The 25,940-nt window shown below is 43.8% G+C and overlaps 1 protein-coding gene across 15 annotated transcripts in view; it reads left to right on the plus strand.

Annotated features, from left to right (window-relative positions):
• The first annotated feature begins 1,931 nt into the window (after positions 1–1,931).
• The window catches only part of RANBP3 (RAN binding protein 3), a 40,617-nt gene continuing 16,608 nt past the window's right edge, over positions 1,932–25,940 (plus strand). For 4 of the 15 annotated variants that reach the window (XM_090126139.1, XM_090126140.1, XM_090126142.1 and 1 more), the window contains exons 1-6: positions 1,932–2,060; positions 11,372–11,427; positions 14,345–14,425; positions 19,104–19,307; positions 22,569–22,605; positions 22,683–22,769. In XM_090126139.1, coding sequence (XP_089982265.1) covers positions 2,039–2,060; positions 11,372–11,427; positions 14,345–14,425; positions 19,104–19,307; positions 22,569–22,605; positions 22,683–22,769 — 487 coding nt within the window. In that variant the 5' untranslated portion in view covers positions 1,932–2,038. Of the gene's footprint in view, positions 2,061–11,371; positions 11,428–14,344; positions 14,426–19,103; positions 19,308–19,973; positions 20,079–22,568; positions 22,606–22,682; positions 22,770–25,940 lie in introns of those variants that run through there. The other 11 variants (XM_090126143.1, XM_090126146.1, XM_031604767.2 and 8 more) reach the window with 6 other exon arrangements.

Genomic DNA, 25,940 nt, shown 5'->3' on the forward strand with positions numbered 1-25,940 from the left:
ACACCAGAATAATCAATGTGAGACAGAACATACAGATAGGCAGGCAGGTCTACCTCAGCTGTAACTCTCTCCCTTCCCAAAAGGTGCTGTGTCTGAAGTCTTCACCAGTGCCTGCATCAGAACAGGGTATGAGAAGGAAGTCCCAGTGGTGGGACTAAATTATTGTCCAGATCTTTAGTAACCAGCAATGGGTCCAAAGTATCCCCGAGCAGAAAGAAACATTCCACACCATCTGGTGCTCAGCTTACAAAACAAAGAAACTGTCTCTTGAACCTCATCACCGCAGAAAACTGAGTTGTTTTCACTGATGGAGCTTACTAAAGCCCTGTTGTTAGGACTGCTTGTATTAGATGTGCCTGACACAGTTAGGATGTTTATGTACATAGCAGATATGTTATGTACATTACTAGATAGCATAGTGAACTTCCCTGTCAAAATGGAGGTTCTTCTGATGGGAACTTTCTTACTGAAGAGTGACAGTGAGACATGCAACCCATTACGTTGCCCATTCTGCAGTACATGATTAGATGAATTAGAAGGGTTTTCACCTAATCACATGTATTAACACATGTAGTTCAGGAAGCTGCAGCCCTATGCTAGAAACTGGAACCAAAGATTTCCTAAGATTGGAACTTGCATTCCATTCCTAGCATGGTTAGTCCCGGGTCTTTTTTTGAGTACCTGCTTCAGAGCTTGTAAAGCTAGCCAACAAAACAACATTCCCTGCTCTGTCTTCCAACTTTGATCTATGCTGATCCCAGTGTTAGAGCAGGATTTCTTCCTTCATTTTGTGCACTTCTTGGGTAATGCTATCCACAACATCCCAACTAGCAGGTGATGCTACAGGATTCAGAGGCTGAAATGGGAGCGAGCTCTGTCATCTCATGTACATGGGTCCTTGAGAATTACACAACGTGCTGTGCCACCATCCTCAGGGGCAGCTCTGACTGCTGATCCCATGGCTGGATCCTGTCTTCAGAGAGCTTGGGGAAGATTTACTTGGGACAGCAGCACACATCATACAGAGGAAAGTTAGTTTAAGCAAGGAAAAGATGCTGGAATACAATGAAAAGCTTGATAGCATTTTCCTTCTGTCTCAGATCTCTGCTTTGAGTGAGAGGTTGATTCTGTTGCTTAAAGCATCCCTTGAGCGTGGCTTCCCCTCAGCTCCAAGACCTGTTGAAGATGATAGAGAATGACTCACTGGCAACAAACAGGACCTGAGGAAATGGCCGCAAGCTGTACCAGAGGAGGTTTAGGTTAGACATAAGGAAAATCTTTTCCTCTCACAGGGTGGCCAGGCGCTGGAATGGCTGCACAGGGACGTGGTGGAGTCGCCATCCCTGCAGTGTTCAAGAGGCACCTGGACGAGGAGCTGCGAGATGTGGTTTAGTGCTTGTGGTAGCAGTGGTGATGGGAGGACAGTTGGACTGGATGATCTCGTAGGTCCTTTCCAACCTTACAATTCTATGACTGACACAGGTGAGCTTACAGCCCCTTCTGTGGGGTCAGAGGAACGTGAGTGGGCTGGGTTCTCAAGAGATTCTATGTGAGCTCCCAGAGAACAGTAAGAAAGCGGCCATTGGAATGCAGCAGCAGTCTGAAATGGTCCGAGTTCTGAACGGCGTGTGGGAAATTCAAAGTTCACGTCGTCACGGCTGAACGCAGGACTAAAGTCCAGTAAATCCCAGAAGAGCAGAGTTGTGGCACAATGCCTCAAGTAGTAAATGGCAATTAACGAACCATGTAACAGCGCAGCGAACGCCGAGTCGCTGCGCTGCCAACGGAAGGGCAGCTGACAAAAGGGCTGCGCGCTCAGCCCAGCGCGCCCGCCCGCCCTGAGGCGGTGCCACACGCCACACCCGGGCCTGCCCCGCGCATGCGCGGAGCCACCCGCCACTCCGCTCCCGCCCCTCGCCTGGCCGGCCGGCCGCGCATGCGCCGCGTGGCCGTAAATTGGCGCATGCGCGGCGCGGCCCGCCGGTGGTGGAAGCCGTCCGGCTGCGCGATGCATTTCGGGCGTGATTGAGGAAGTAAAATGGCGGACCTCGCGAACGAAGGTAGGCGGGCGCTGCCGTGCGCGGCGCTGCCGGGTCGGGCCCGGCCACACGCAGCCCGCCGCGCGCCCGTCCGACTCGGTCCCCGCCATCCGCTCCCGGCCGCCCTCAGCGCGCCGCCTCCGCGCGGCCTCTGCGCGCCCCGGCCTTCGGCTGAGCGGCCGGACAAAGGCGGCGCCGCCGGGCCGCGCTGTGCCCCCCGGGGCCTCCTGCCGGCACGGCCTGCCGGATCCCCGACCGCCCGCCCTGCGCGGGCCCTGCGGGCGGAGCGCTGCCCCGAACGGGACTGTTGGCCGGCCCGGCCCTGCCCGTACTGCTGCTGCTGCCTCTGGCGCGGGGAGCCCTTGGGGCTGCTGTGTGCGGCCGGGTGAGGTGTAACCGACGTTTGTTGGCTTCAAAAGCTCGGGAGTAAAGAACTCCGAGGAGCTGGAGTGCCGTGGGGTGTGCAGGTGTAGTGTGTGAGGGGTCAGCTCCAAGGGGCGCAGGCTGCTGCCGAAATGACATCGGGTATCAGCAGGCTGGGCAGCCCCCGGCGGGCACAGCTCAGCCAGCGTTTCTCCCAGAGTCCCTCAGGAGGGACGCCTGGGGGTGCTGGGTACAGCTCCCTTCTCCTCCTAACAGAGGGAGTTGAATGTGCTGAAGGAGACAAAACACACAGTGCTTTCTTTCAGTGATTTTCCTGATGCTCAGGCTTTCTACCAGTGGTTGTTTGCAGCTCTGATGTTAACATCCTACAGCAGGAAGTTCCTATAGTAGGCATAACTTCTGGACAGGATCCTACCTGCAGCTGACCACAGTGTTACACTGAAAGTATTGGGTGAATCCTCTGATGCAGCATGTGTGGGGCTGTTGGCTCCCAAACTGAAGAGATGCTGTCAGTACTCAAGAAGGCACAATAAGTAGTTGTGAGAACACCAGTAAAATACATCATGATTATTGGTGAGAAATTTGATGATGGTATGTTAGACCTTCATAATGAGTTTTGATGTCTCATGGTGTTCTTTTAGCACCAGAAGTTTGGAAATGGCTGCTGTGGTTCATGCAAGCCCTTCACTTTACTTCTGAGTTTGAGAGGGAAACATTAAACTGGAAGTCATGTTCTAAGTTATCAGCATTCATCATCTGGTACTGCCTTGTCTTGTGTTTATACTTCTAGCCCTGTATATCTGCAGAATCTTGTAGCCTTTCTGTGAAGGAAAACAAGAATCACAATGTGGTATCATCTGTAAGTTTTCATCTCATCTTTCTTTCCTCTTTCTCCCTTCAGGCCTGTCCCTGACTCCAGTGAGTTCCCCTCACCTGCAGATCTCTTTAGCTTACGTCTGCTTCCAGGACCTTCCCCATTACATTTCTTCTCTCCAGAATAACTTCCTTGAGGTTGAGCAGGACCAGCTCAGTTCTGATGTGGTTGGATGCATTTTCTGGTCTTAGCTTTCTTTCCACTGGTTCCATTTCTGAAATACCTGATTTCTTTGCACAGCACTGCAACCACGTGTGCTTATGGTAGTGGCATCCTTCTGCAGGGAGTCAGTAATCTTTCTGTTTGCACCATTTGTGGTCTCTGACATTGCAGTGATGCTCCATGGTGACTTTCATCACTTTCTCCTCATTCTTAAGCATATTCCTGTTAGATTTTTCTGGCCTGTGTGTGAATGTCCTATTCCCCTTACTTGGGTGTTTTCATTTGAATATACGAAACAGCTGTTTCCTTACTAATATTTCTTCAACCTTCTACTTTACATTGGTCTTTTTGTTTCAAGTGTTTGGTGGCTAAATGTTACGTGTGGTTAAAACAAATCAAGCAATACAGCAGCATTTTCTCAGCCATACCTCATAATGAAGTGTGACGTTAATTAGTTCTTGACACATAGGAGGCACAAATATGTAGAAAGTGGTTTCGGTCATTTTTGCAGATTGTTTTTCCTTAACATGCTTAAGCAATAGCTTTTCTTGTTGGTTCCTGCAAGTGAGCCTTTCTTGGGATCTTATCCATCTGAGTTCTGCAGTGAACCTTCCTGTCTTTTGGTCTGTTCTGCTCATATCCTTTCTGGTCACACATACAGAACTCATTCAATATGATGCTTTTACTGTGGCACTCCTTTGTTTCTATTTATTCATAGTTTTTTCCTTTTCTGACAGTATGCTGGCTAGTTTTACTTCCCAGCTTTTTAGTTTTAACACCTCAGTGGTGACTTAGCTTTTAAGTGTTCTACCAATGTCCTTTAAACTATTTTAATGGACAACCTGTAATCCATTTCTTCATAGCTCTATGGATTCAGAACTACCACATTGTCCTCAATCCATTAGTTCCATTAACATTTTCCTTTAACTTATCTTTTCTTCTCTGTTGCACTGGTGAAGCTGCACCTGTATCCCTTGGTAGTGGCTTGATGCATCCTGGCACAAGATTGTTGGATTAAGGGAGGGGTCCTCTTCTGAGAAGGGGGATGAAGAATGAGGTGGCCCAAATTGCACCTTCCCAAGTTACTTTTGTTACACAGTTTCCAAAGAAAAGATCCTGGTCTTGGAATCGATCCCTGCCATGAGAGGAGGTGAGCTGCTGAGTGTGGTTCTAATGAAGGGGTGGAGATGAGCTTCTCTTCAGCTGTTGGAAGTTCCATTAATAATTGGAGTGAAGGCTTGGGGGATTGGCATTATGAAGCTCTGAAAAGCGGTTCTGGAATATTTTGGAATAGTATACACAATTGTTATCATATAAAATAGGTATTGAATGATATTAGGAATTGTCGCGAAAGCCTTTGATGTGACACTCAGTGATTTATTTTTTTTTTAGCCGGATTATGATTTAAAACTGGCACTTGTTATCCACAGATCTGTCAGAGACATTTGATGGAGAACTGGAAAACTTTCTCTTGGGCACGCGCTGACTTCAACCTGAATGCTCTTCTCATTAACTTGCAGTTAATGTACAACTCAGCATTTGTGTATGACTTTCTTTCTCCTGTGTCTGTGCTTTGGGTGATAGGATCTCTTCGTGTTGAGCATGAATTATTTCTTTGCAGTCATTGAAGAGGTATAAGCTTTTCTCAGGGCCAGGGTGTGATTGCTTCTTTCCCATTTCCTGAGCAGTGGGTGCCTGTGCTGCACACCCTGTGTTGGCAGACTCTGGCACTTCTGTAGGAACCAAGCAATTTTAGTTTACGAGGTAACTGTCTATGAACTGCAGCAATTTGTTGTTGTCACCTTTTGGAGTGCTCTGTAAGTACTTCTGCTGCAGAATAGTTGGATTTCTTCACTGGTTTCCTTCTTCCCATCTGCTGAGAACAAGCTACTTTTTTTTTCCCCCATTCCTGATATGTAACGTTTGCTTTGTCAAGTAGCTGAAGTGAAACTACCTAAAGCAGAGGGAAATCTGCTGATGCCATCAGGGCTTGGGAGATGCAATAGCACCTTCTCTGTAAACACAACAGGTTTGTGCTTTAAAAATGGTATTAAATTTTCTAATTAATCTTAGATATGTAAAAAGCACTCTGCATTCCCATACCAGCTGTGGCACTGCTTTGTAGAAGTTGCCTGCTTGTTCATATGATCAGAGACAAAAAGGGTTTGAAGATGAACCAGACTGTCACGTGCTTTACATCTTGAAAGCAGGGCTCTCAAAGTGAGGCAGAAGTATCTAGAAGTATATATTTTTTTCCACTTTTCCCCTACCATCCTGTTGTAATTTATATTCACCATGACTTCATTGGTAAACTTTGGATGCGAATGATCCAGTGTCATTAAGTATGATTGGACTTTGCTTATGGGGTCTTTTTCAGTGATCAGCTGTTGGCTTCGTAGCTTTCTTCTTGCTTTCAGTCTATTCATAGCTATTGGAAAAGAAGAGTCTTGTTTTGTTATCTGCCTCTTTGGAGTTCTATAAAACAACAAATGCCCAGGTCTCTTTTTTAGCTCATCCTTCTGGCCTGATTGTTCTGCATTGAGTAAGTTGCATGGTATTGAGGTGGGAGAATATTTTTGCTGAAATAAGCATAATTTAAATTTAACCTTGAATTATTTTAGATTTAGATTCAGCCTTTAGTCAAAGGAACTTGTCTTCTGTTCTGAGCTGGCACCCATCGTGATCAGAAGTTACTTCTGAGGTGGCAGTGGCCAAAGCTTCCTGTGCAAAGGCTCTGTAAGTCAATGCCTATGGACACGCATTTCTTTCTGCTTGCTACACAACTTATTTTTTCTTTAGATGGTCCCTAAACTATCAAATGTAATAGCAGTAATGATCCTACATTAGATCTCATTCAGCAGAAGCTTTTAAAGCAAGGAAGAAGTTATTTTAGTGAGTACTGTTATTTCAAATGTATCTTTATTTTACCAGGTGGCATTTCACTGGAGAATGTTGGAAAGACATTTGTCTGTGGGGAGTTGTATAGCTGCATTATATCTGATTGTGCACACAAGTTTATTCCTTAAAGGAATTGAAAGTCTTTGTGTGGTTGTGTTCTCAAATCAAATATCTTCTGCTTACGTGCATTCTTTAGAACATTTTTTTTCCTTTGTAAGTTGTTGCCATCTTCAGCTGACACTGATTTAGGTTCCACCACTTTTCTCTTCCATACTGTGGTATGAAGAGAATACCTGCAGTTATTTTCCAAGTTTGATACTGTATGGGCTTCTATTTCATGGTGATTCTGAGTGGTACCAAAGCAGGCAGGAAAAGCAGATTGTGTGTTAAGGAGGTAAGGTATGCTGAGAGAATGCCTGCAGTCCCTATAACCAGCACTTAATTCTGTTTGCAACTAATGTGCTTTTCTTTTCTTGCCCATTGTTTTTATTTTTCCAGATATTTTTGAATACACATTTTTTGCCCAAATCTAATGGAAGGGTAAAGAAAGCCTTCTGAAACATGTGAATAGTCTTTTTTCCTTTTATCCTTAGAAGCACTGTAGTTCTTCTGCAGCTGATTTGATGTTGCGTGCTGATCTCACATCCACCCTTAACAAGGATGCGTGTCGGTGCTTCTCCATAGCCCGGTCTGTAGGGATCCCCCTCAGCCTTTTTTTTTCCCCCTTGTGTTCTTTATTACGTGATAGCTGGTTATGCTGTTCATTTGTGCATTGGCTTCACACCATCTTGGTGCCCATCCTGCCCCCACCAGCTGAGCTGGAAAGGATGTGCTGCTCTGGGCTGGGTTTAGGCTGGGCTCTGGCAGCTGTAGCAGGATTGTGTCTTATTTCAACTCTGAAATAAGTTATTTGATAATTAAGTGGGTCTGTTAATGAGCTAAACCATCCTGGAGAAAAGATAGAGCTGGTCTTTCTATGACTGAGCAGAAAAGTGTAAGTATGGGAGGAGTTGGGAAGGCCCTGTGCTGCTCCTTGGAAGGGTTAATTCAAGTCTTCTTTAGAACTTGGAGTGCTTTGAGGTGGAAAGTGGAGGAATGGAAGCAAATTATAACACGTCCATGAAAATCAGCGTCTGCCCCCTGGTCTTTCAGGATGTTACTGCCAGGCTTTCTTAATGTGCCCTGCCTCTCCCTTAAGGACCAGGGCCTGGAGCACTGGAGGTGATGTGAATGTTTTCTGAGGAGTGCTCTTTCACTGCCCAATGTATGTTTGATGCTTTAAACCTGTCTCCACAGTACCTTTATATTTCCACATCATCTCATTTTTTTCTCCTTTCTGCTTATCTGCTGATTTGTGTGTATCTGTTGATCTGCCGTGTATTCCTGGGGTCTGCAGCTACGTTAGCATAGTAAACAAGTAGAACATGCATGGAGAAAAGATGTGTGAAGATCCTCCCCAAGGAGCAGAACAAGCACGTAACTCAGTGGTCTCAAACAATGCAGGAAATCCTCACTTCAGCAGAAATATCCCGAATTTCTAGATTTCAATAGACTGGAATGTACTGAAGAAGACTTGGGAGAGCTGGGAATGAAAGTGAAGAATTCCTGCTCATAGAAAAGTGCTCTTACAGGGCAGCTGGCAAAGCAAGGACCCTGCCCTCCTGGGGAGGGGCTCCTCTCAGCTTATTTTCTGTTCTCTCAGCATCTCTTCCTCAATGTCATCCCCAGCAAATATCCTCTGGGTATCAGAATGTCCTCTGGAAGTTGAGATTCAGAAAATCCATTATGTAATAAGAATTGCACATGTAACATTTCCTTAAAACAATTTCTGTAGTGCATTGCAGTTCATGTGCTGACCCACAGATATGCAATAAATTATCATTCTGAATCTCTTTCATGAGCTAACAATCTGACTGCCCTTATCCTTGTTGTTCGTGGGTATGATCAATTTTTTTTCTCTCCATTCATATATTATAATGAGCTCAAGTCAAGGCACGTGTTTTCAGCTTGTATGCGTTGCGCTTTGTAGATCCAAGCAAGGGCTTGCTTGCCTGGTTTCCATGCAGTCAGACACTGCTGCACTTCTAAATGTAATTTGGAATGAAGTTCCAAAAGAAAATATTTGCAGTGTTGTAGGTGCCATCAAAAGTGGATTCATAAAGGCACGTGTTTTTTATATTTGTGCACTCAGAATATCCACTGAGTTTTTCAGTTATGGGTCGTTTCATGCTGCAGTGAAGGCTTAGAACTTTGTATTTCAAAAATAACACTCAACCCCTGTGTTGTGTGGATGTCAGCTGTTGGAGGGGTAAAATGAGGTCACGTTTTGTCTAGTTGGAGGGAACGTGGCTGACCTTGTAGCCTCAGATACAGCTGTATGTAGTCATGCATCAGAGTGAAAGAAATAGAAACCTCACTTAATGGTATGCGTGATATGAAGATGTGATACCTCTGAGCAGTTGAGGGAGTAGCCTCTGATTTGGTTTTCAAGGCCTGTGAAGCAAGCTGATGAGTAGGTTTAATAGTGTATTTGTGTAGTTCTGGTAATACATAAGGCATATTGATTGTTAATTACTTGCCAGTGAAATGGATGATAGCTCTTTTGCTGTACATAAACCTTACCACGCTTGGTGGAATGGAAGCACAGTAAGTTGATGTGAAAATATGGCTTGTGCTTGCACTGGTCACACATCCAGTAAATCTTTTTCAGCACAGCAAAGGGTGAGATCAGTCTTTGGAGAAGAATAGAATTGATGCAGAATTTGTCACCTCTATGGTGGTAGTGACTGGGAAAAGCACTGGGGAGGGAGGGAAGGGGAGGAGGAGAAATAAAACTGTTTTTGAATCTAGAATGTCAGTGAGGTGATTCTGCAGAGGGGGTTTGGTTTGAGGCAGATATTGGAATAATAGAGAATGTCCTACAAGGGATTGGTTTTGTTCTGTTTACTGAAAAGCAGAATGGAAAAGGACTTGTGCAGAGTCCAAGTGTTTTCACAAGGGAAACATCAAATACCTCTCATTAATACGGTGTGTACATAAATGCATTTAGGGAGAACAGCACTTGTGTTCTTGTTTTTAATTTTTTAACAAGTGAGGTAGTGAGTGATCCATGGTAATAATGTCTTTGTCTTAAAGACTTTACTGAAAGTGCTTCCTCAGAAAAGCTCAGAAAATGTGCAGTGTGTTCTGAAGGTCACGTCAGGAAAGAAACACAGTGCTCCTCTCTTGCCTTGGGCTGGAATGAAGTGAGCTCTTCCATGTGGTCTTGGTGCAGAACTCAGAAAGGACAAGAAGTGAAGGATGTTCTTTATATAATTACCAACGCTGCTTGTATTTTTCAATATAAAGAGCAGACCTCTTGTGCTTAGAGAGGTGAGTCTGTATGAGAAATGCAGTCATGTCTTTAAAGGCTTTTATATACGTGTAACAGAAATGGAATTAAGTGCACAATATTGGTTAACCTCTAAAAAAATAATGCTGATTTAGTGCAAGCAAAACTGCTAAGCAGTTGTGTAACATAACAGGGCACTCACACATCCTCAGCAGCATTTTGGATCCGTGGTGAAGAATGTGCCTGCTGCAGTGGGATGGTGGTGAGCAGAGCTGTCATTGCTGTAATTGCATCATTAGTTAATATTAAAACGCTCTAAATGCTTTTTTTCATCGCCTTGAAGAGAAGGATCATAAGTTGTAAGATCTTCCTCCCTGCATGAGCCAAACCTGGCCAGGAGGGGAATCCAGAATTGTCCCTGCCTTGTGGGGATGTGGCTGCTCCCTCCAGAAGGACCTGTTATACTGCCATAGACTCTGCTTTTGGGGCAGGTGTAGCAGTTAGGTATTAGATTCAGTAGATTCAGTTACAGTGTTTTTGTTATTTCTGGTTATGGCTCTTAGAAGGGTGGAAAATCCACCCTCAAGTAATGTAGAGTTGTTAGAGTAATTATTTTGCCAGCTATCGTTTCACTTTTTCACCACAACTGACCCAATAGCTCTTCTTAAACCTTTAGTCTTATGAAGTGCCTAATCTCGTTCATGGAACCAAATAATTGGCACGATGGAGCTTTAGCACAGAAGTCAGCCCAGGTACAGCTCTCCCTGCACTCCTCCCCAGGAGCAGTGTCTCACTCTGAAGGCAGACTGAAACGCTGTCCTCGTGCTCAGCCCTACGAGCACGGAGCAGGGTTGCTGACTGCACCAGTATGCATCCAGTTTCTTTAAATACCGTCACATGAGATCACTTGGATAAGGTTGAGGAAAGTCCATTTCTCCTCTGTTTCACATCCTACCCCCTCATTTTGGCACCATTAAGGGCAATGGAAAACAAGCATTAATTCCAGAAATTCACTTTGCTCTTGAACTGAATGTTATGTGTATTTAGAAGCATATCCTGCTAATGTTTCAATCTGAACTTCAGGTAGGCTTTTCCAGTTGCACAGGTAAGGCTGGTACCTCTAATAATGTACATAGGATGTTTGGTTTAAATTGTTTATTTGTAAATAGTTGGGTGCAATTGCTTATCTGTAAATATCCTTCCTACTCCCTGAGTAAAAGATTTCTTTCCAACATCTAACCTAGTTCTATCCTCTTCTAGTGTAAAGCCATTTCCCCTTATCCTGTGTCTTATCTACTGCATTGGTGCAATACTGTGGGAAAGGAAGAGCTTTTGCTGACAACTTGTGTTCAAGAGTTACGCTCTCAGCAAAGAGCCTCTTGCTGCTGATGCCCTCACATAGGATGGAAGGGCTGCTCTGAAATAGATCTGGGGAGAGCAGAGGATCTGTGCAGCTTTTGGATACCAGTTGTATTTCTGTTCTTAATACACTTCTGCCTTTTGAAGATGAAGTCATTATAATAATTACGTCTTGCTAAGAACCAGTGGAAGCAACTTGTGTAACTGAAATGTAACTGTATCCTTGAAGTTTTTTCTGTAAAAGTTTTATAGACCGTAATGCTGTCATATTAGTTAATAATTAATATGGTTGGAAAAAAAACCCAACAATTTCTCTTTTTGCAGAAAAACCTGCCATTGCTCCACCCGTCTTTGTATTTCAGAAGGATAAAGCACAGAAGGTAAGGAGATGCTGATAATATATATTATTGCGTTTCATCCTGTAGCCCTAATTCATGTTTCTTGGTGAGCAGTCACTTGTGTGTTGTTCTGAAGGTGATGATGGACAATAGAGCATTAACACCATAAGGAGGCACAGGGTGAAGCAAAGGGATGCAAGTGGGGGGAGAGAGGTGGTGATGCTGCCACGAGTTGGGTAGCTCTTCAGACAGAAAGCACACCAAATTGAGGAGAGAAACTATCTTCAAAGCTGTACCTTGAAAGAACAGGTGGCCAAGGAGTGCTTGCAGTTTTCTGATAATTGAGCAAAGAGAGAAAATCCATGGTCTAGATCATTGCTTTTGACATCAGTGTATTTGTATATCATATATCCTTGTGTAGTAAGCTATGAGGTGTCCAGTTTCTTTGGTAATCCCTCTACCCGTGTGTGCCTGTCCCCTGCCTTTGGATCTGAAGCAGCAGTGTTGAGGTAAGAGCTGTGCCACAGTCTGCTGGGCAATGGAAGTGCTGGGGTGGGCAGGATGAGAGGCACTGAGCAGAGCCCAGAGGTTCCCTCTGACCTGCAGGAGCACTGTGAGCTGTGCACACCAGGAAGGTTATGGAGTCTCCTTGGAAATACTTGGAAGCCACCTGGACAACCCACTACTCAGGGTGTCCCTGTAGAGCTTGTGTGTGCCTGCAGGAGGAGCAGAGCTCAGGAGGGGAATGGCAGTGTTGAAGGAAGTGAGGCCTTCCCTTGAGTGGAAATTTTTGCTAAATGGAAATAGATGTAATGGAAAGCTATGTGTGCAGGGTGCAGCGTAGGTGGCATGCCTTGTCACTTTGAAACTGAGATGCAAAATGGTGTGGATGAGTGCTAAGAGGTAGCTGTTCTTGCATTGTTGTGTTCAAATGGTAAGTCTGCTAATTTCTGATCTTGAGAACTAATTTTTTGTGGAAAAAAGGTAGGAAAATAGAAAGAAATGGCTGTATTAAAGTTATGCCTGGTGAATAATGAGTATAAGATGTTAACATTTGGAAAATAATAATAATCAAGGTTACCCTTTCTTAAGCAGGAGCTGGTGGGGATCAGCAGGTGTGTAGCCGTGTTCTCTTGCTCCAAAGGGTATCAGGTGTCATTGCCTCATGGCTTCAGCAGCACTTACATGTGGCAGTTCCCCCATCATAGCCAATCTTTCACAGTAAACTTCCTCAAAAGTGCAAACGTTTTGAGAGAAGTCTTTTTGAATGGTTGGGTTGTCATCTGTGCAACCAAAATATCCTCTCAAATGTTTGAGGAGGAATACTGCACTGTCTGTAATCGGTAGTTTCTCTTTGGTTTGGAACATGTGCCAGGCTTGAGCTTTCTCGTGGGTTTAGTAAGCACGTTCATCAGCAGGTGCTTGAAATCTTTCATCAGATTAGAAAGGATTAGATCTGCTGTGGTTTTTTTTCTAATATTGGCTAACACAGCTAAATATATCCTATAGTAAATGGTACTTTTGAAACATTCATTCTTATTAGTTTTTATAGTGACAACTTTACGTGTACTTAAGAGTGGAGGGGGCATTAGTTTGGTTCACATTTCCTTCTAGGAGCTCCTGATCACAGCTTGGCTGCTCCTGAAGTTCCTTCTGAATTGCACAAGCATGTTTTCTTCTTGTGTGTCCTTCAGCTTGGCAGTGCTTCCATGGATTGGAAGTGGTGATCCTAATGTGCAGAGCTATGCAGAGCACTGTGCTACTGTGTCATTCCTTTGCTGGCCTGCTTCTTCAGGACAAAATTAGCAGGTCTTGGGAGCTTATGTTTCTTTGTGTAGCATCTATGCAGAGTGCAGACCTCCATTGTTGGGCTGCAGGAAGGGCTCATTGCATTCCGTTGGCTTCAAGAATCTTTAAGAAGTGCAGATTTAATGTTGCTTCAGACATGCTGCCTCAGCATGAGCCAGCAGTGCATGTTTGCAGCCTGAAGGCCAAGCAGTACCCTGGGCTGCACCAACAGAGGGATGGCAGTGAGCGGGGGAGGACAACAACTGTTTCCTCTGTTCTGCCCTCGTAAGGCCCCATGTGCAGTACTGGGCCCCCAGCACGGAAGGGATGTGGGGCTGTGGGAATGGGTCCAGAGGGGTGCCATGAAGATGCTCAAGGCTGGAGCCTTGAAGGCTGGAGCACCTCTGCTATGAGAGCAAGCTGAGAGTTGGGGTGGTTCAGTCTGGACAAGAAAAGGCTCCAGGGAGACCCTGTTGTGGCCCTTGAAGAAGGGAACTTAGAAGCTGGATTGGGGACCAACTTTACATGGGCAGATAGTGATAGGAGAAAGGGGAATGGCTCTAAACTAGAAGAGGGGAGATGCTTTGCTCAGAGGGTGGTGAGGCCCTAGCACTGCTGCCCAGAGAAGCTGTGGGTTCCCTGTTGGGCAGCCTGATATGGTGGGGAGCAACCAGCCCATCATAGGGTCCTTTCCACCCACGCTGTGATCCAGGATTCTGGGGTGGAAGATCTGATTTCATCTCCATAGCTGCTGCTGTGGATGCTGTGTGCCATCCTGATGGGATGTATGGAAGCCCATGGCTGAAACAAACAACATGCAGGCACAGAGGGCAGAAATGCGTTAGGAGCTGATGGAGGTACTGTGTTGTGTTGATGCTGATGGACATCTGTTAACAGAGGAGTTTTTCCTGGAGTAATGCTTAGAAAACTTTAAGATAGTTGACATACAAGGTTTGTATGTAGTTTAGTAACTGATCAGTTACTACAGTTGTGCAGTTTATGTGGCAGAGTACACACAGTGGTGGCTCAGAATGATGTCTTAATTTAGCTTTCAGTGAGCAAATTGTGGGTCTTTTAACTGAGTTTCATGGTAGCACACAGTAGCAGTGTGAAGCTGGATGCCCATGGCTAGTCCATGCTTACTTAGGAGTCTTTTTGTTCCCTGAGACAGTTGCTGTCTCCAGGAGGAGCAGGAGTGGCTCTGCACAGTGACTCTGGATGCTCTGAGGAGTTGGTGCAAGCAGCAGACCAGGTAGGTCTGTTGGGAAATAAATTAGACAGCGTAGGGGTGGTTCATGCGCTCCTTTATAATTGGCCTTGCATTTTAATTGTCACTTATTCAGTCCTTTCAGGCTTTGTTTAGAACTTTTCTTGCATTCGTTGCAGTCCCCTCTGTTTCCACATCTCTTGAATGAGTCTCCCATTATTTCTTACCTCCTTAATTTCTTACAAGAACTGTGTACAGTTTTCCCTCAGCTTTGTATCTGAATGATGGCAACCAATTATCTTGCTTGCTTCTTAATACATTGACAGAATTGACAGACCTTTATCTGAAAAACGGAGCTTCTGTTGCTGACGCTGGTTGGAAAATTGCATCAGCTTTTGAGGACTCATAGCTGTTAAGATCAAAAAGCAGCATTAAGTCCCAACCTCATTATGTTAAGCATGACACATCACTATTACTCCATTATCTATAGTGATAACTTACACATGAGCTACAGCGTGCATTTCTGAGCACTTTTGGAAGGAAAGATTTTAAGGATGACTCTGAGGAAGGGCAGTTTGTGTACTTGGGTCACATCCCATCCTCAGTAGCCCTACAAAATAATGCAGTGTTAAAGGGGTGAGTGGCAGCTGGTCATAAAGGTTAAGGGTTAGTTGTAGAGCGAGCAAGGATTTACATCCTTCAGATGTTGAATCTGTTATCTGACTCAACTGAGGAGGGTTAATAATAGATGTTTCAGCTCCAGATGTTCTGAGAATGGTGGCACTCCTGTGTAGTCTGGAAAGCAAGAGCATAAAAATGTGGATGTTGGTCAGGGCACAAGTGGTGAAGTCTAAATTGGATTTTGTGTGATTTGGAAATGCTTGGTTTTTGGTGTTCAGAGGAGGGGTTATGAACCATTACTCTTGTTGTGATTTGACTTGTTGGGTTTGGCTGGTGTTAGAGAAAAATTATGGAGGAAGTAACTTGAGGGAGAGGCACCAATATTTTGCAGGTTGTCTTAGCAGCCATAGTACGGCTGCTTCAAGTTCTGTCAGGTAGAGCTAACTGAACTGTGCTCTAAGTCAACAGTGTGCTTAAAAGTGATGCTTAAGCTGTGTACATACTGCTGCAATGGAAAGAACAATCATAAATGTGCTTGTGACTGTTGTAGAAGGCAGAGCTTTAAAGGAATATGAAGAGGGTGATACTGAAAGCTTTTGAGGATGCCAGTGAGAGTTGTTCAACTCCTGAAACAGGAAAAGATTGGGAAACTGGGAGCTGTCTCTGTGGGCAGCTGGATGTGGATAGGGAAAATGAGGAAAGGAGTCCTGCATGACATATGAAGTTAAGGACTGGGGATAAACCAGACTGATACAAGAATGCTTATCCAGTCTTTGCTTAAAAGGAATGTTACTTCCTTCCCTGTATGATATTTTGCATCACATTAATCTATGTATTTTTCCATGTGTCTTTCACTATGTCCTGAGACACAGCAGAAGCAGAGTCTCCAAGCAGTCTTCTGTGTATTTAGTCTGAATGTTTTATTTTCATTTATTTTAGTGAAATAATTTTAGTTTGATCTGGCTGAGCAAGGTGATGTGCTATAATTGACTTGCTAACATTATTTCTGAAGCGAGGAGATTAGCAAATATGTCTGACAGTGAGCATGGCTGAAGACTAACATGAGTTTTGAGGGAGTCTGTGATTTCTTTTGAATGTGCTTTTTTGAGAACAGTTGCATAAATGTCTTGGAGTTCTGATAGGAGAAATCCTTGAGGCCTTTGTCAGATTTGCCTTCTGGGATGTAAGTCATGTCCTATTAGCACAGTCTGGCCACTTGCAGTGGTTTTGTTCCATTTGATACATATTTTAAAAAATACATTTTTATGAATTTGGTCAAGAAACACTCATCTTGGAATCAGATTTTTCTGCAAAAGGGGTAATTGCATTAATGGCTATTTTTAGTTCTTTTTGATCCCTTCCAGCTCTTGTGCTGTGAAAGTCTCTGCGTTTGCTCCAGATTTGTATTCCTGCTTCTGTTCCCCAGAAATTGTGTATTTCTGAAGATTCCAAAGCCATTTAGCTATTTTTCATGTGTAAATGCTTCTGTAACCTTTCCTATGCACTATTTGTCATCTTAAAGGCACTAAATCTTTCCCAATCATCTTCACCTCAGTGTCTGTCCAGTTTCCCAGTCATTCCATTGACCCATGGTGACAGCTCACCCCAAGGTTGGTTTGGTCCATGTACAAGGATGGTGGTCTTTGAACTCCCAGTGTCTTTGGAAGCTTGCTCATTCTGCTCACTATTGGCAAAAGGGGTGGAGGCTTAAATACCCAAACAGTTTGTGATTGAGAATTGGGAATCAGACTGAATCCAGTTAACTCAAGGCTGGACATTGGGAAATATTGCTTTTCTTAAAGAGTGGTCAGGCATGGAATGGGCTGCCCAGGGAGATGGTGGAGTCACTGACTCTGGAGGTGTTCAAGGAACGTTTGGACTTTGTGTTGAAGGACATGGTTTAATGAGAACTACTGATGATAGGTGGATTGTTGGATTGGATGATCTTGTGGGTCTTTTCGAACCCTGGTGATTCTGCGATTGCTGCCAGAGGGCTGTGGTCAGTGGATCTGTGTACGCATGGGGACTGGTGACAAGTGGTGACCAGGGTCCACCTTGGGACCACTGCTCTTCAGCATCTTCATAATGGCATAGAAGTGGGATTAAGAGCATCCTCAGCAAGTCTGCTGATGGCAGCAAGCTGAGTGGTGTGGGAGATGCAAAGAAAGAAAGGGTGCCATCTGGAGGGACCTGGACAGGCTCAGAAAGTGGGCCCAGGTGAACTCAATGACATTCAGTGGGGCCAAATGCAAGGTGCTATACTTAGGTCAGGGCAATCCTGTCTGTATGTACAGACTGGGAGAAGAATTCTTTGAGGACAGCACTGCAGAGAAGGACCTGAGGGTCCTAGTGGATGAAAAGCCTGACATGAGCCAGCAGTGTGTGCTTGCAGCCCAGAAGGCTAATGGTATCCTGAGCTCCATCAACAGGGGTGGCAGTGGGCAGGAAGGGGACTGAACCCCTCTGCTCTGCCCTTATGAGGCACCGTTGGTAGTATTGCATCTGGCCCTGGGGTGCCCAGCACAAGGAGGATGTGGAGCTGTTGGTCCAGAGGAGGCCATTAAGATGCTCAGAGGGCTGGAGAACCTTTGCTATGAGAACTGGCCAAGGAAGCTGGGGGCGTTCAGCCCGGAGAAGGGAAGACTCTGGGGAGACTTCTTTGCATCTTTCCAGTACCTGGAGAAACTTTATAAGCAGGAGGGAGAGTGGTTTTTGTGTGGGTAGATAGTGATAGGACAAAGGGGAATGGCTTTAAACTAGAACAGGGCTGGGGGGCCTTAGAGTCCCTTCCAACCTAACTGTGATTCTGAGGTGTGTGATGAGTGCAGGGGCTGTTGCATGTGCAGCCTGTGCATGGGAAGGAAGGCTGGAGCTGCTGAGTGCTGAGCTGCCTGATTTGGGGAGAGGGTTGGGAGAAATGTGGGCTGGGGTTGGGGCTTCAGAGCGAGAGGACTGGAGGGGACGTGCAACACAGGCTGTGAGGGAAAATGACATCTCTGGTGCTGCTTACATAATTGCTTCAGTAGTTTGTGATGTGGAAAACTTTATTCTTGCATTTTATTTGTTTGGCTCTCTCCCTTTAAAGAGAGGTCAAATGATCTGCAGGTGAAGTAGAAGTACTCCTAATTTTGGAAGTTGGCCTTATCTTAATAAAAGGGTCTCAGAGTAATAGACAACATCTCTCATTCTGTGGGGTTTTAAGGTAGTGTTTGGGCTTATTAGTAACAGCTTCCTATTTAAAAACAAGCATTTTGAAAATCCAGCATCCCCAGCTTCATCTGAAATGTGTTGCCCTCCCTTTTGACCTTTTTGATGCTTAAATCTTACAAGAAATTACTATCATTAAAAACTTGATGGAACTGAAATAACCCCACTGTTAAAATGGCATTTACTGATAACTGTTCCTGTTTAAGACCAGGCCATGTCACAGCTGAGGAACTTCAGACCCCTCCAGTTTATGAGCTGCTGCTCATTTGGAAGTTGAAAGGTTTGTGGCAGAAGTGGGAACACAGCAAATGACAAATCCCAGTACTGTGCACTGGGTATTCCATCATGCTCTGCATTGAGATAGGCGTACTGACTTCTTAATTTACAAAATAAAACATTTCTGTTGCTTTTCAGGGTATTCATCCCCACATGAATGGGTGAGGATATTGTCCTGTGTGAATGTTATAACAACAGATTGTGTGGATTACTTTATAATCAACCCCACCTCCTCTCAAATATGGTCAGAATAACCAGCAAAGTGCAATTAGTTACAAGTACTAATTGCTGTTTGTGGACCAGGTGCTGAAGCAGCTAGCTGCCTGAAGTGCTGCTGAGCCCTGTGGGTATAGCAGGGCTCCTTTGGGTGCTGCAGCAGTTCTAGCCAACTTCCAAGCAGTGCATTTGCCCCCGTTGGTGTTCCCTACGGGGAGGAAAACTAATTCAGTCAGCAGAGCGTAGCATATCTTAACTGGTACCTCAGCAGCAAGTAATTCCTTCTGCCAGGCCATTAAAACATGGTAATTTAGGAAGAGATCAGTATGTCCTCTCACTGGGATGGCTGCTCCATTGGGTGGCACCTTTGCATTGAAGGGACATTGTCTTTTTTTACTCCCAGTCCCCTGCAGAGCAAAAAGCTTTATCGGATTCAGGTGAGGACCCTCAGGGAGAGGTTGAGTCCCCCCGCCATGCTCTGGGTCACAAAGAACCAGCTGAGGAGTGTAACCCTGATCTTCCTGCTCCTGCTGTGGCCTCAGCCAGTGATACCCCGAGTCCTACTGCTGCAGCCCAGCTTGCTCCTATTCAACAGGAACTGGCAGGGGTAAGTGCAAACCTGCTGAGGGGATGGAGGACACATCCCTTCTGCTAGGAGTCTGTTATGTTAAATGTAGGCAGCGTAGCTTGCTTGGTTTCTGTGATCTCCTTAGTCCCCTCTAAGCGTTGTTTCAGTTGGTAGAAATGAAGTTTGCTTGGGTTGTCTTATTGGGCAGAATGGCAGAAGGTGTATCAAGGATGAATTCCAAAGTTTACTGTGTCAACTGAGCATTTGCTGAGGGCTTGTGTGGATGAGTGAGAAGCGGCTGTGAGGTGGTGCCTCATAGCAGATGGAGGGGGATCTTTTATTCCTTCCCAGCCAGAGAGCTGTGACTTGACCAAGTGAGCGGCTGATGCTGTTTGGTTGTGAGCTGCAGCTTGTCATGCTGACCAGTGATGTTCTTAGTACGTTAACAGCACCAAGAAAAATGTTAAAGGAGAATTCTGAAGTTAAGTACTTAATAGAGAAAGCTCTCAGTAATTCCAGCATAAGCTATTTCTACTAATGGTGCAAGTAAACACTTTTGGAAAGATGAGATGACAATGACTGCTACCTGCAGCCTTTCAGAGCAATTTTCAAGTTGGGCTTATCCTTTCTGCTTGGTGAGCTGTGGTTTCCTGGTGCAGGTGAATTGTCAATCCTCATTGTGACTGCATATGCTGGGTATGTTTCATTGAGTTCTGCCTGTGAAGGCCACTCCACCTGTGACATGTGCTGCTTTTCCTTGCCCAGAAGTGAGCCTTTTTGGCCCAATTTGGAATGAATAATCTTCACAAGGTACCAAACAACTGGGAGAGACAACAGCTGCCAAACTTGCTGAAGTTGCTTTGGCAGGGGGGTTGGACTCAATCTCTGAAGGTCCCTTCCAACCCCTGTGATGCTGTGAAGTTGGCATAGGCTCATGTCTGTAGCATCTGCAGTGCATGTAATGGCCCAGAAACAGCGTGAGGAAGCAGTGGGTGTAAGGGTGCAGCGATGGCACTTGAGTACTCATTGGTTAATCTGTTCTCACTTCCACTCTTAAAAGACACTGGGGTGCCTTTAGAGAAGGTAATTTGGTTAATTAGAGATGTATAAAAACTGCAGGAGCTGCTATTGAGAAATAATTCTAACTTTTCTCTAGCTGGATTTCTAGGTAGGGAAAAGGAGTAAGGAAGCTCTTACACTGGGGGAGCAAGCTGGGGGGTAGATCGGGCATTACTGGTTTGTCTCACAGCTCCTGATTTCCAACAGCTGAATAGAGGGGAGTCGTTTGGGTCACTGTAATGGTTCTGTATGAGGTGAGGTGGTCCTGGCTTTCCATTCTGTTGTGTAGTTTGTGTGTAAAAACAGTGCTGTGAAGTTCAAGTGATAGCCTGCAAAGGGAGGCCTGAAACATTTCCCTGGGGCAGAGCTGTTCCTGACTGGTGAGTGCCCACCTGATGGAGTGAGTGTTGCCTGCAAGTGTTTTTGTAACACCTAAGGTATGTTATGTGATGTGTCTTTTGCTGGAAGCAAGTATTAAAAAATAATAATTACAGTGTTGTTGAGAAATGCTTTTTAAATTCTGCCTATTCTCTTTCATTTAAAAATAGAAAATCCAGCCTGAATATCTGAAATGTGCAGGCAGAAGTTCCAGATTGGGACAGAACAGCATGATGGTCTTCGGTCTGTCTGTGCACAGGGGTCAGCCTAAAGGATTGAGATTTTTTTCTTCCCTGATATTTAAATTCTGAAGTCTGTGAAAGATATAAATCTGTTAGTTTCTTTTTTCTGGTTGGAGTTATTAGCAAACCCTTAATTTTCAGCAGTAATCAACAGCTTTAAGGGTGTTAATTGAGAAGATGGGAGGTAGCATACCAAGTGATCTATTGCTGAGATCCCTGGGGAAGAATAATAAGACAGCGGAAGGTCTGTTATCTGTGCAGCAGCTGCTCTGCCAGGGGTTACAGGATTGGTTTGGGATATTGATTCTCCTTTTACACTAAATGTAGTGATGTGTCCAGTTGTGCATGCATCAGTTAATAAAATGATAAATGAATGTGATCATTTGGAGCTTGTGCTGTGTGGGTTTGACTTCTTTTGAGACAATGCTGCATACTATATTCCCGATGCTTGGGTATCATTAAACAGTTTTAGGTGGTTTTGGAATTCAGAGGAAGAGACTTTTTTGATTTTAAAGGAGTTTTGCACATACAGATGTGCAGTTTGCTTTCTTTACAAAATAGCTTTTTTCTGACTTTGAGTACTGATTGCTGAAATAGAAAATGTCATTGATTTTCCAATTAGCTTTATCTTTCAGGAAAGTAGTGTTTATTGACAACAGGTATGCCTAATAAAGCCTTGTTTCAGTAATGTGGACTGCTTGGTGAGTTATGTGGGGGTGCCGTGGATCACCAAGCATAGTATTACTGTGTTAGATTGACAGATGAGTGTTGATATGAGGAAACTGTATTCCTAAAACTGTAAATAGCTCTTAATTCTTTACTGAGATATCAAAGATGTGTTACTAGGATGCTGGTAAAGTCACCATGCTCTTCTGTTATCTTGAAACTGAAAACTGTATTGCATAGGTAAAGGCGAATGGATGTGGATGGATGTGATGAGAAGGTGATGGTGCTGCTCCAGTCGCCTCCTGCAGCACATGAAATTCCCTGTGGGCAGTTCTGTGGGAACAGGGAAGTGATGTGAGCTGGGCGAATAGAAGTGATGTAGGAATTCTCGAAGATATGAAAACTTTCTTCAAATACCTAATATTGTGGTAAAGAGCACAATATCGTGGTGCTGCCTGCTTTTCCTTCTGGTGCTCTGGAAGGTGCTGTGGTAATGTCCATTGCTAATTCCTATCAGAACATCATAGGGTGTTTTGAAGAAGGTCTCTCCAACACTGGTTTTGTTGGAGGAACTGTTATGTTAATTAGAAAATTAACTGTTATGTTAATTAGAAAAAGTGCTTTGGAACAAACTCCTAACTAACATCTTCAGGGTGAGGGATTTGGGTTTGGTCAAAGCAGACTTTATCATTTTCAATTCAGAGAAGTGTGATAATCACTGCAGTCTCTGCTGAGAGTATTAGTGCTTGGTTAGAAACTTTTAGGTATCTCTTGTAAATGGGATATTCTGTTATTTATAGTGCTTAGGTGGAATTCAGCATGTGTATATACAGATCAATGTTTTTCCTTGATTGTATGTGATTGACAGTAAAAGTCATTGGTTAAAGCATTTGTGTACCCCCAAAAGACTGAAATGCTCACTATCTGATTTATTGTCCCTGTCCTCTGATTTCAGAGATCAGCAGATGGGTCGAGTCCAGAAGATGGAGATGGTAAGAAATTTGATTGTAAATTTAAGAAATGCTGGTAGGTGTATAGAATCCCCAAAATAATTCTATTTTTTCTACAGAGTCTGATCGAGAGGATGGGAACTACTGTCCGCCTGTGAAGCGTGAGAGAACTTCATCCTTAACGCAGTTCCCTCCTTCTCAGTCAGGTAAATGTTAATTATTACTGTACTGCTGTATGAGGTGGGTTTCCTATTTCTGTTTCTCCAGGTTGCTCCAGCAGTCTTACTGCTGTCTGCTTTGCTTTACCTTGAATGACCACAGCAGCCACATGCTGACTTCCTTATGATCTGCGATACAAAATTTAAGCCCAAAGGATTTTGAAGCACAAATTTGTTAATACATATGCACCTGTTTGAGCTTCTAATGTTATGCTGTTCAATGGAAGAATTTAACAGCAATCTTTTTGCCTTGTTGTGATAAAATCATCTCTTAGAGAATTGACATAAATGCTGTATTTGCCTGGCAGCACAGTAACTAAGGAAAAATTTAATCTCAGCTTGTGCTTGAGTTCCCTTCATCAGTTCCTTTTCATCTGTTCCTCCTCAAGTGGAGAGAATTCAGTGCATTTCAGCAGTGTTCTCACCTAGCACATGCAAGAGATGCAGATCACTGTGAAGGGCACAGATAAATTCTTCTAGTTCATATACACCAGAGTGTTCTTGTATGACACCTGTGTTCACCCATGAAAAACTGTCTCTCAGATTTATTCCTTCTATCTTCACAAAAAAATGTCCAATTGAGGATTATTCAAACTGAGATACTGTGGTACTTACGGCAGACCTGGGGACTTCAGTCCTTCATCATTCATCTTGGCTGGCAAAGTAGATTGGGAAAACAGTGGAAGAGAGAATATTAAAAATAATCCCTCTAACCTACAGCATATTCCGTGTGATTAAAAGGAATGGAAGTAATTGCTTCTGTCTTCTAATTGTGAAGATATGGGTGGCTACAGAGTTTTAAATATAGTTGCTGTTAGGTTCTGCACTAGAGTATTCTCATGTTGTAACACCAGTGCTATCACAGGAAGAATTCCTTCTTGAGGTGTAGGTTTTTCTGGTGTGCAGTTGAGCTGTTTTTAAGGTGCACTCTCTTTAATTGAGTACTTTAATTGAGTACTCAATTAAAGGGCCCAGTGTGGGTGTTTTCTCATCATTCTTAATAAAAGAACACTATGCACAGAAACATAGTTTTCATTGTCTATGGATCTTCTGTTAGAACTGATTGTGTTATAGCTCTTGAGATCTTCGTTACTTATTGGGCCTTATAATCCTAGCTTCCATATCATCATTACCAGTTCTTTTAGTCTACAATGCCTTTTTCTTATCTGTTGAGACTCTAATCTCTAAATCTCACTTTGTGTAATGACAGCATTTTTTTAAGAAGTGGAGGAAGACAATTTCTTTGTGTAGTTGAATCCTGGATATTCCAAGAGTTTTGCATTTCTTCTCAGCATTTGCTTGCCTGAAGATCTCAACCTGTGTTCCTCTCTTCCTGTTTGATTCTCTTGTTCTCTTCTAATGTATGTGGTTTTTTATTCTTTCATGACTTGATTTGTATAACACAGCTCAGGTCATGTTCTATCTGTAGAAAGCTTCAGAGGTGCTTTTTCCTTCTGTCTGGCTTCCAGAATCTGCTCTGTGTGTGTGTTCTGCCTCAATCCTTGGCTATGAAGGCAACCTCATTTCATTGTGTTGCTCAGAATTCAACCTGAAAGTTCATCTCCCTTGTTTGTTGCTTGGAGCTTGTTGTGATTCTTCTCATCCCTCCCAAGTCTCTTTTTTTTGTGGTGATAAATACTCAGAAGCTTTTGTAAGTGTACTGCTCACTACAAACACAGCCTACTTTTTCATGCTTTGATAGTGAAACTCTTTAATGCCTTTTACATAGTTACTGTTCTATGCATTTTTAGTGTAGGTTAAAAGTAGCTGCTGCTATGATGCTGACATACTGTTGGTGTAATATGAGATTCATTGATTTTTTTTTTGAGGGTGATTTTATTACTTTGCTTTATTGTATGAAGCTCAGTCTCATGCCTGACCATTGCATAGCAGTTGCCTCATAGCTGTGCAATTCTTTATTTTCTCTGAACTGTCTCGTGCTGCTTAGAAGGTAAGGCTTAATTTTAATTTTCATTTTGACCCCAGTAGCCACCTAGCTCTCCTTCACAGGAAAATAGCTGTGAAGGTGAGTTGGCATCCTGTTATGAAAACACTTGAAATGACTTATCACTTCAGTTGCTACCCATCAGTGGGAGGCTATGGTCCTTAGACTCACAGCAGATCTTCAGTATCTGTCTCAAAAGCACCTGTTTACTCTGTAGTGGTTATTTTATGTATTGCAGAATCAGGAATGCTGCAACTTGCCTCTGCAGTAAGTTTAGGTGTTGCTTGTGTGGATGCTTTGTTTAACCAGGTGGAGTACCCTGATGAGACTTGCTACTCAGATGAGTGTCTGTGTAGCTGATTAGCGCTTGAGATCTTAGTGAATTTTAGAATTATCATTTCCATTCCCTTATTTGTAAGGAGGTAAAAATCAGTTTGTCCTCTGTCAACTGAAGAGTCTTTCTTGTCTTGTGAGGTGACAGTTTGCCTCTTGTGCCTCTCTTTTGAAGAGATGCCACTCTGCATTGCAAATATGTTTTATTTTTGTACTGAGTCACCTAGGAGCACTGATTGACCAGCTTAAGTAAAAAGATCCTGACACTGGAAGATGTAGCCAATAAGAAGTATTAGGAAGTTATTAAAGCATGTGCTTGGCAGAACGTATCTGAGTGTCTGCAAAGTGTTGTAGTGTCCATGGAAATAATATAGTGCTCCAAAAGTAATGCCTCCTACAAATACTGCTAAAGGTAGTTTCTCTTTGCTCAGCATGGCCCAGGCAAGGCAGAAGGCTGGACAGCTGTAAGTAAAGTGATGACTGACTCTAACTTGAAACTTAACCTGCAAGTCCAGGCTGTGTCTGGGCAATACCCTGTTCCACAGCTGTAGAATATTTCTTTCATGGACTGTTGATTTTTTTTTTCCTTGTTAGCCCAGACAAAACAGAATGAAGAAAGATTTTACCCAAGTGCTTTGACTCTTGCTGTTTTGTGCTACTAATGCCTGTGATTCAGGGAGTTTAAGAAATGGTGGGAAGTGTCCAAGTTTAAAAATATGCCACTGTAAACATGTGCATGGAAATCTGTGTATGCTGCCTTGTAAAGGCATGCCCCCAAATAGCCAGGGAGGACTTGATATAAACAATCTTTCCAGCCTTTGAAACTGTAGTTGTGCAGTCCTGGTGAGATGGCATTACTCCTTTTCAGGAAAGCATTATTT

This window comes from Phasianus colchicus, chromosome 28, assembly GCF_987193195.1.
Source record: "Phasianus colchicus chromosome 28, bPhaCol1.hap1.1, whole genome shotgun sequence".
Taxonomy (NCBI): domain Eukaryota; kingdom Metazoa; phylum Chordata; class Aves; order Galliformes; family Phasianidae; genus Phasianus; species Phasianus colchicus.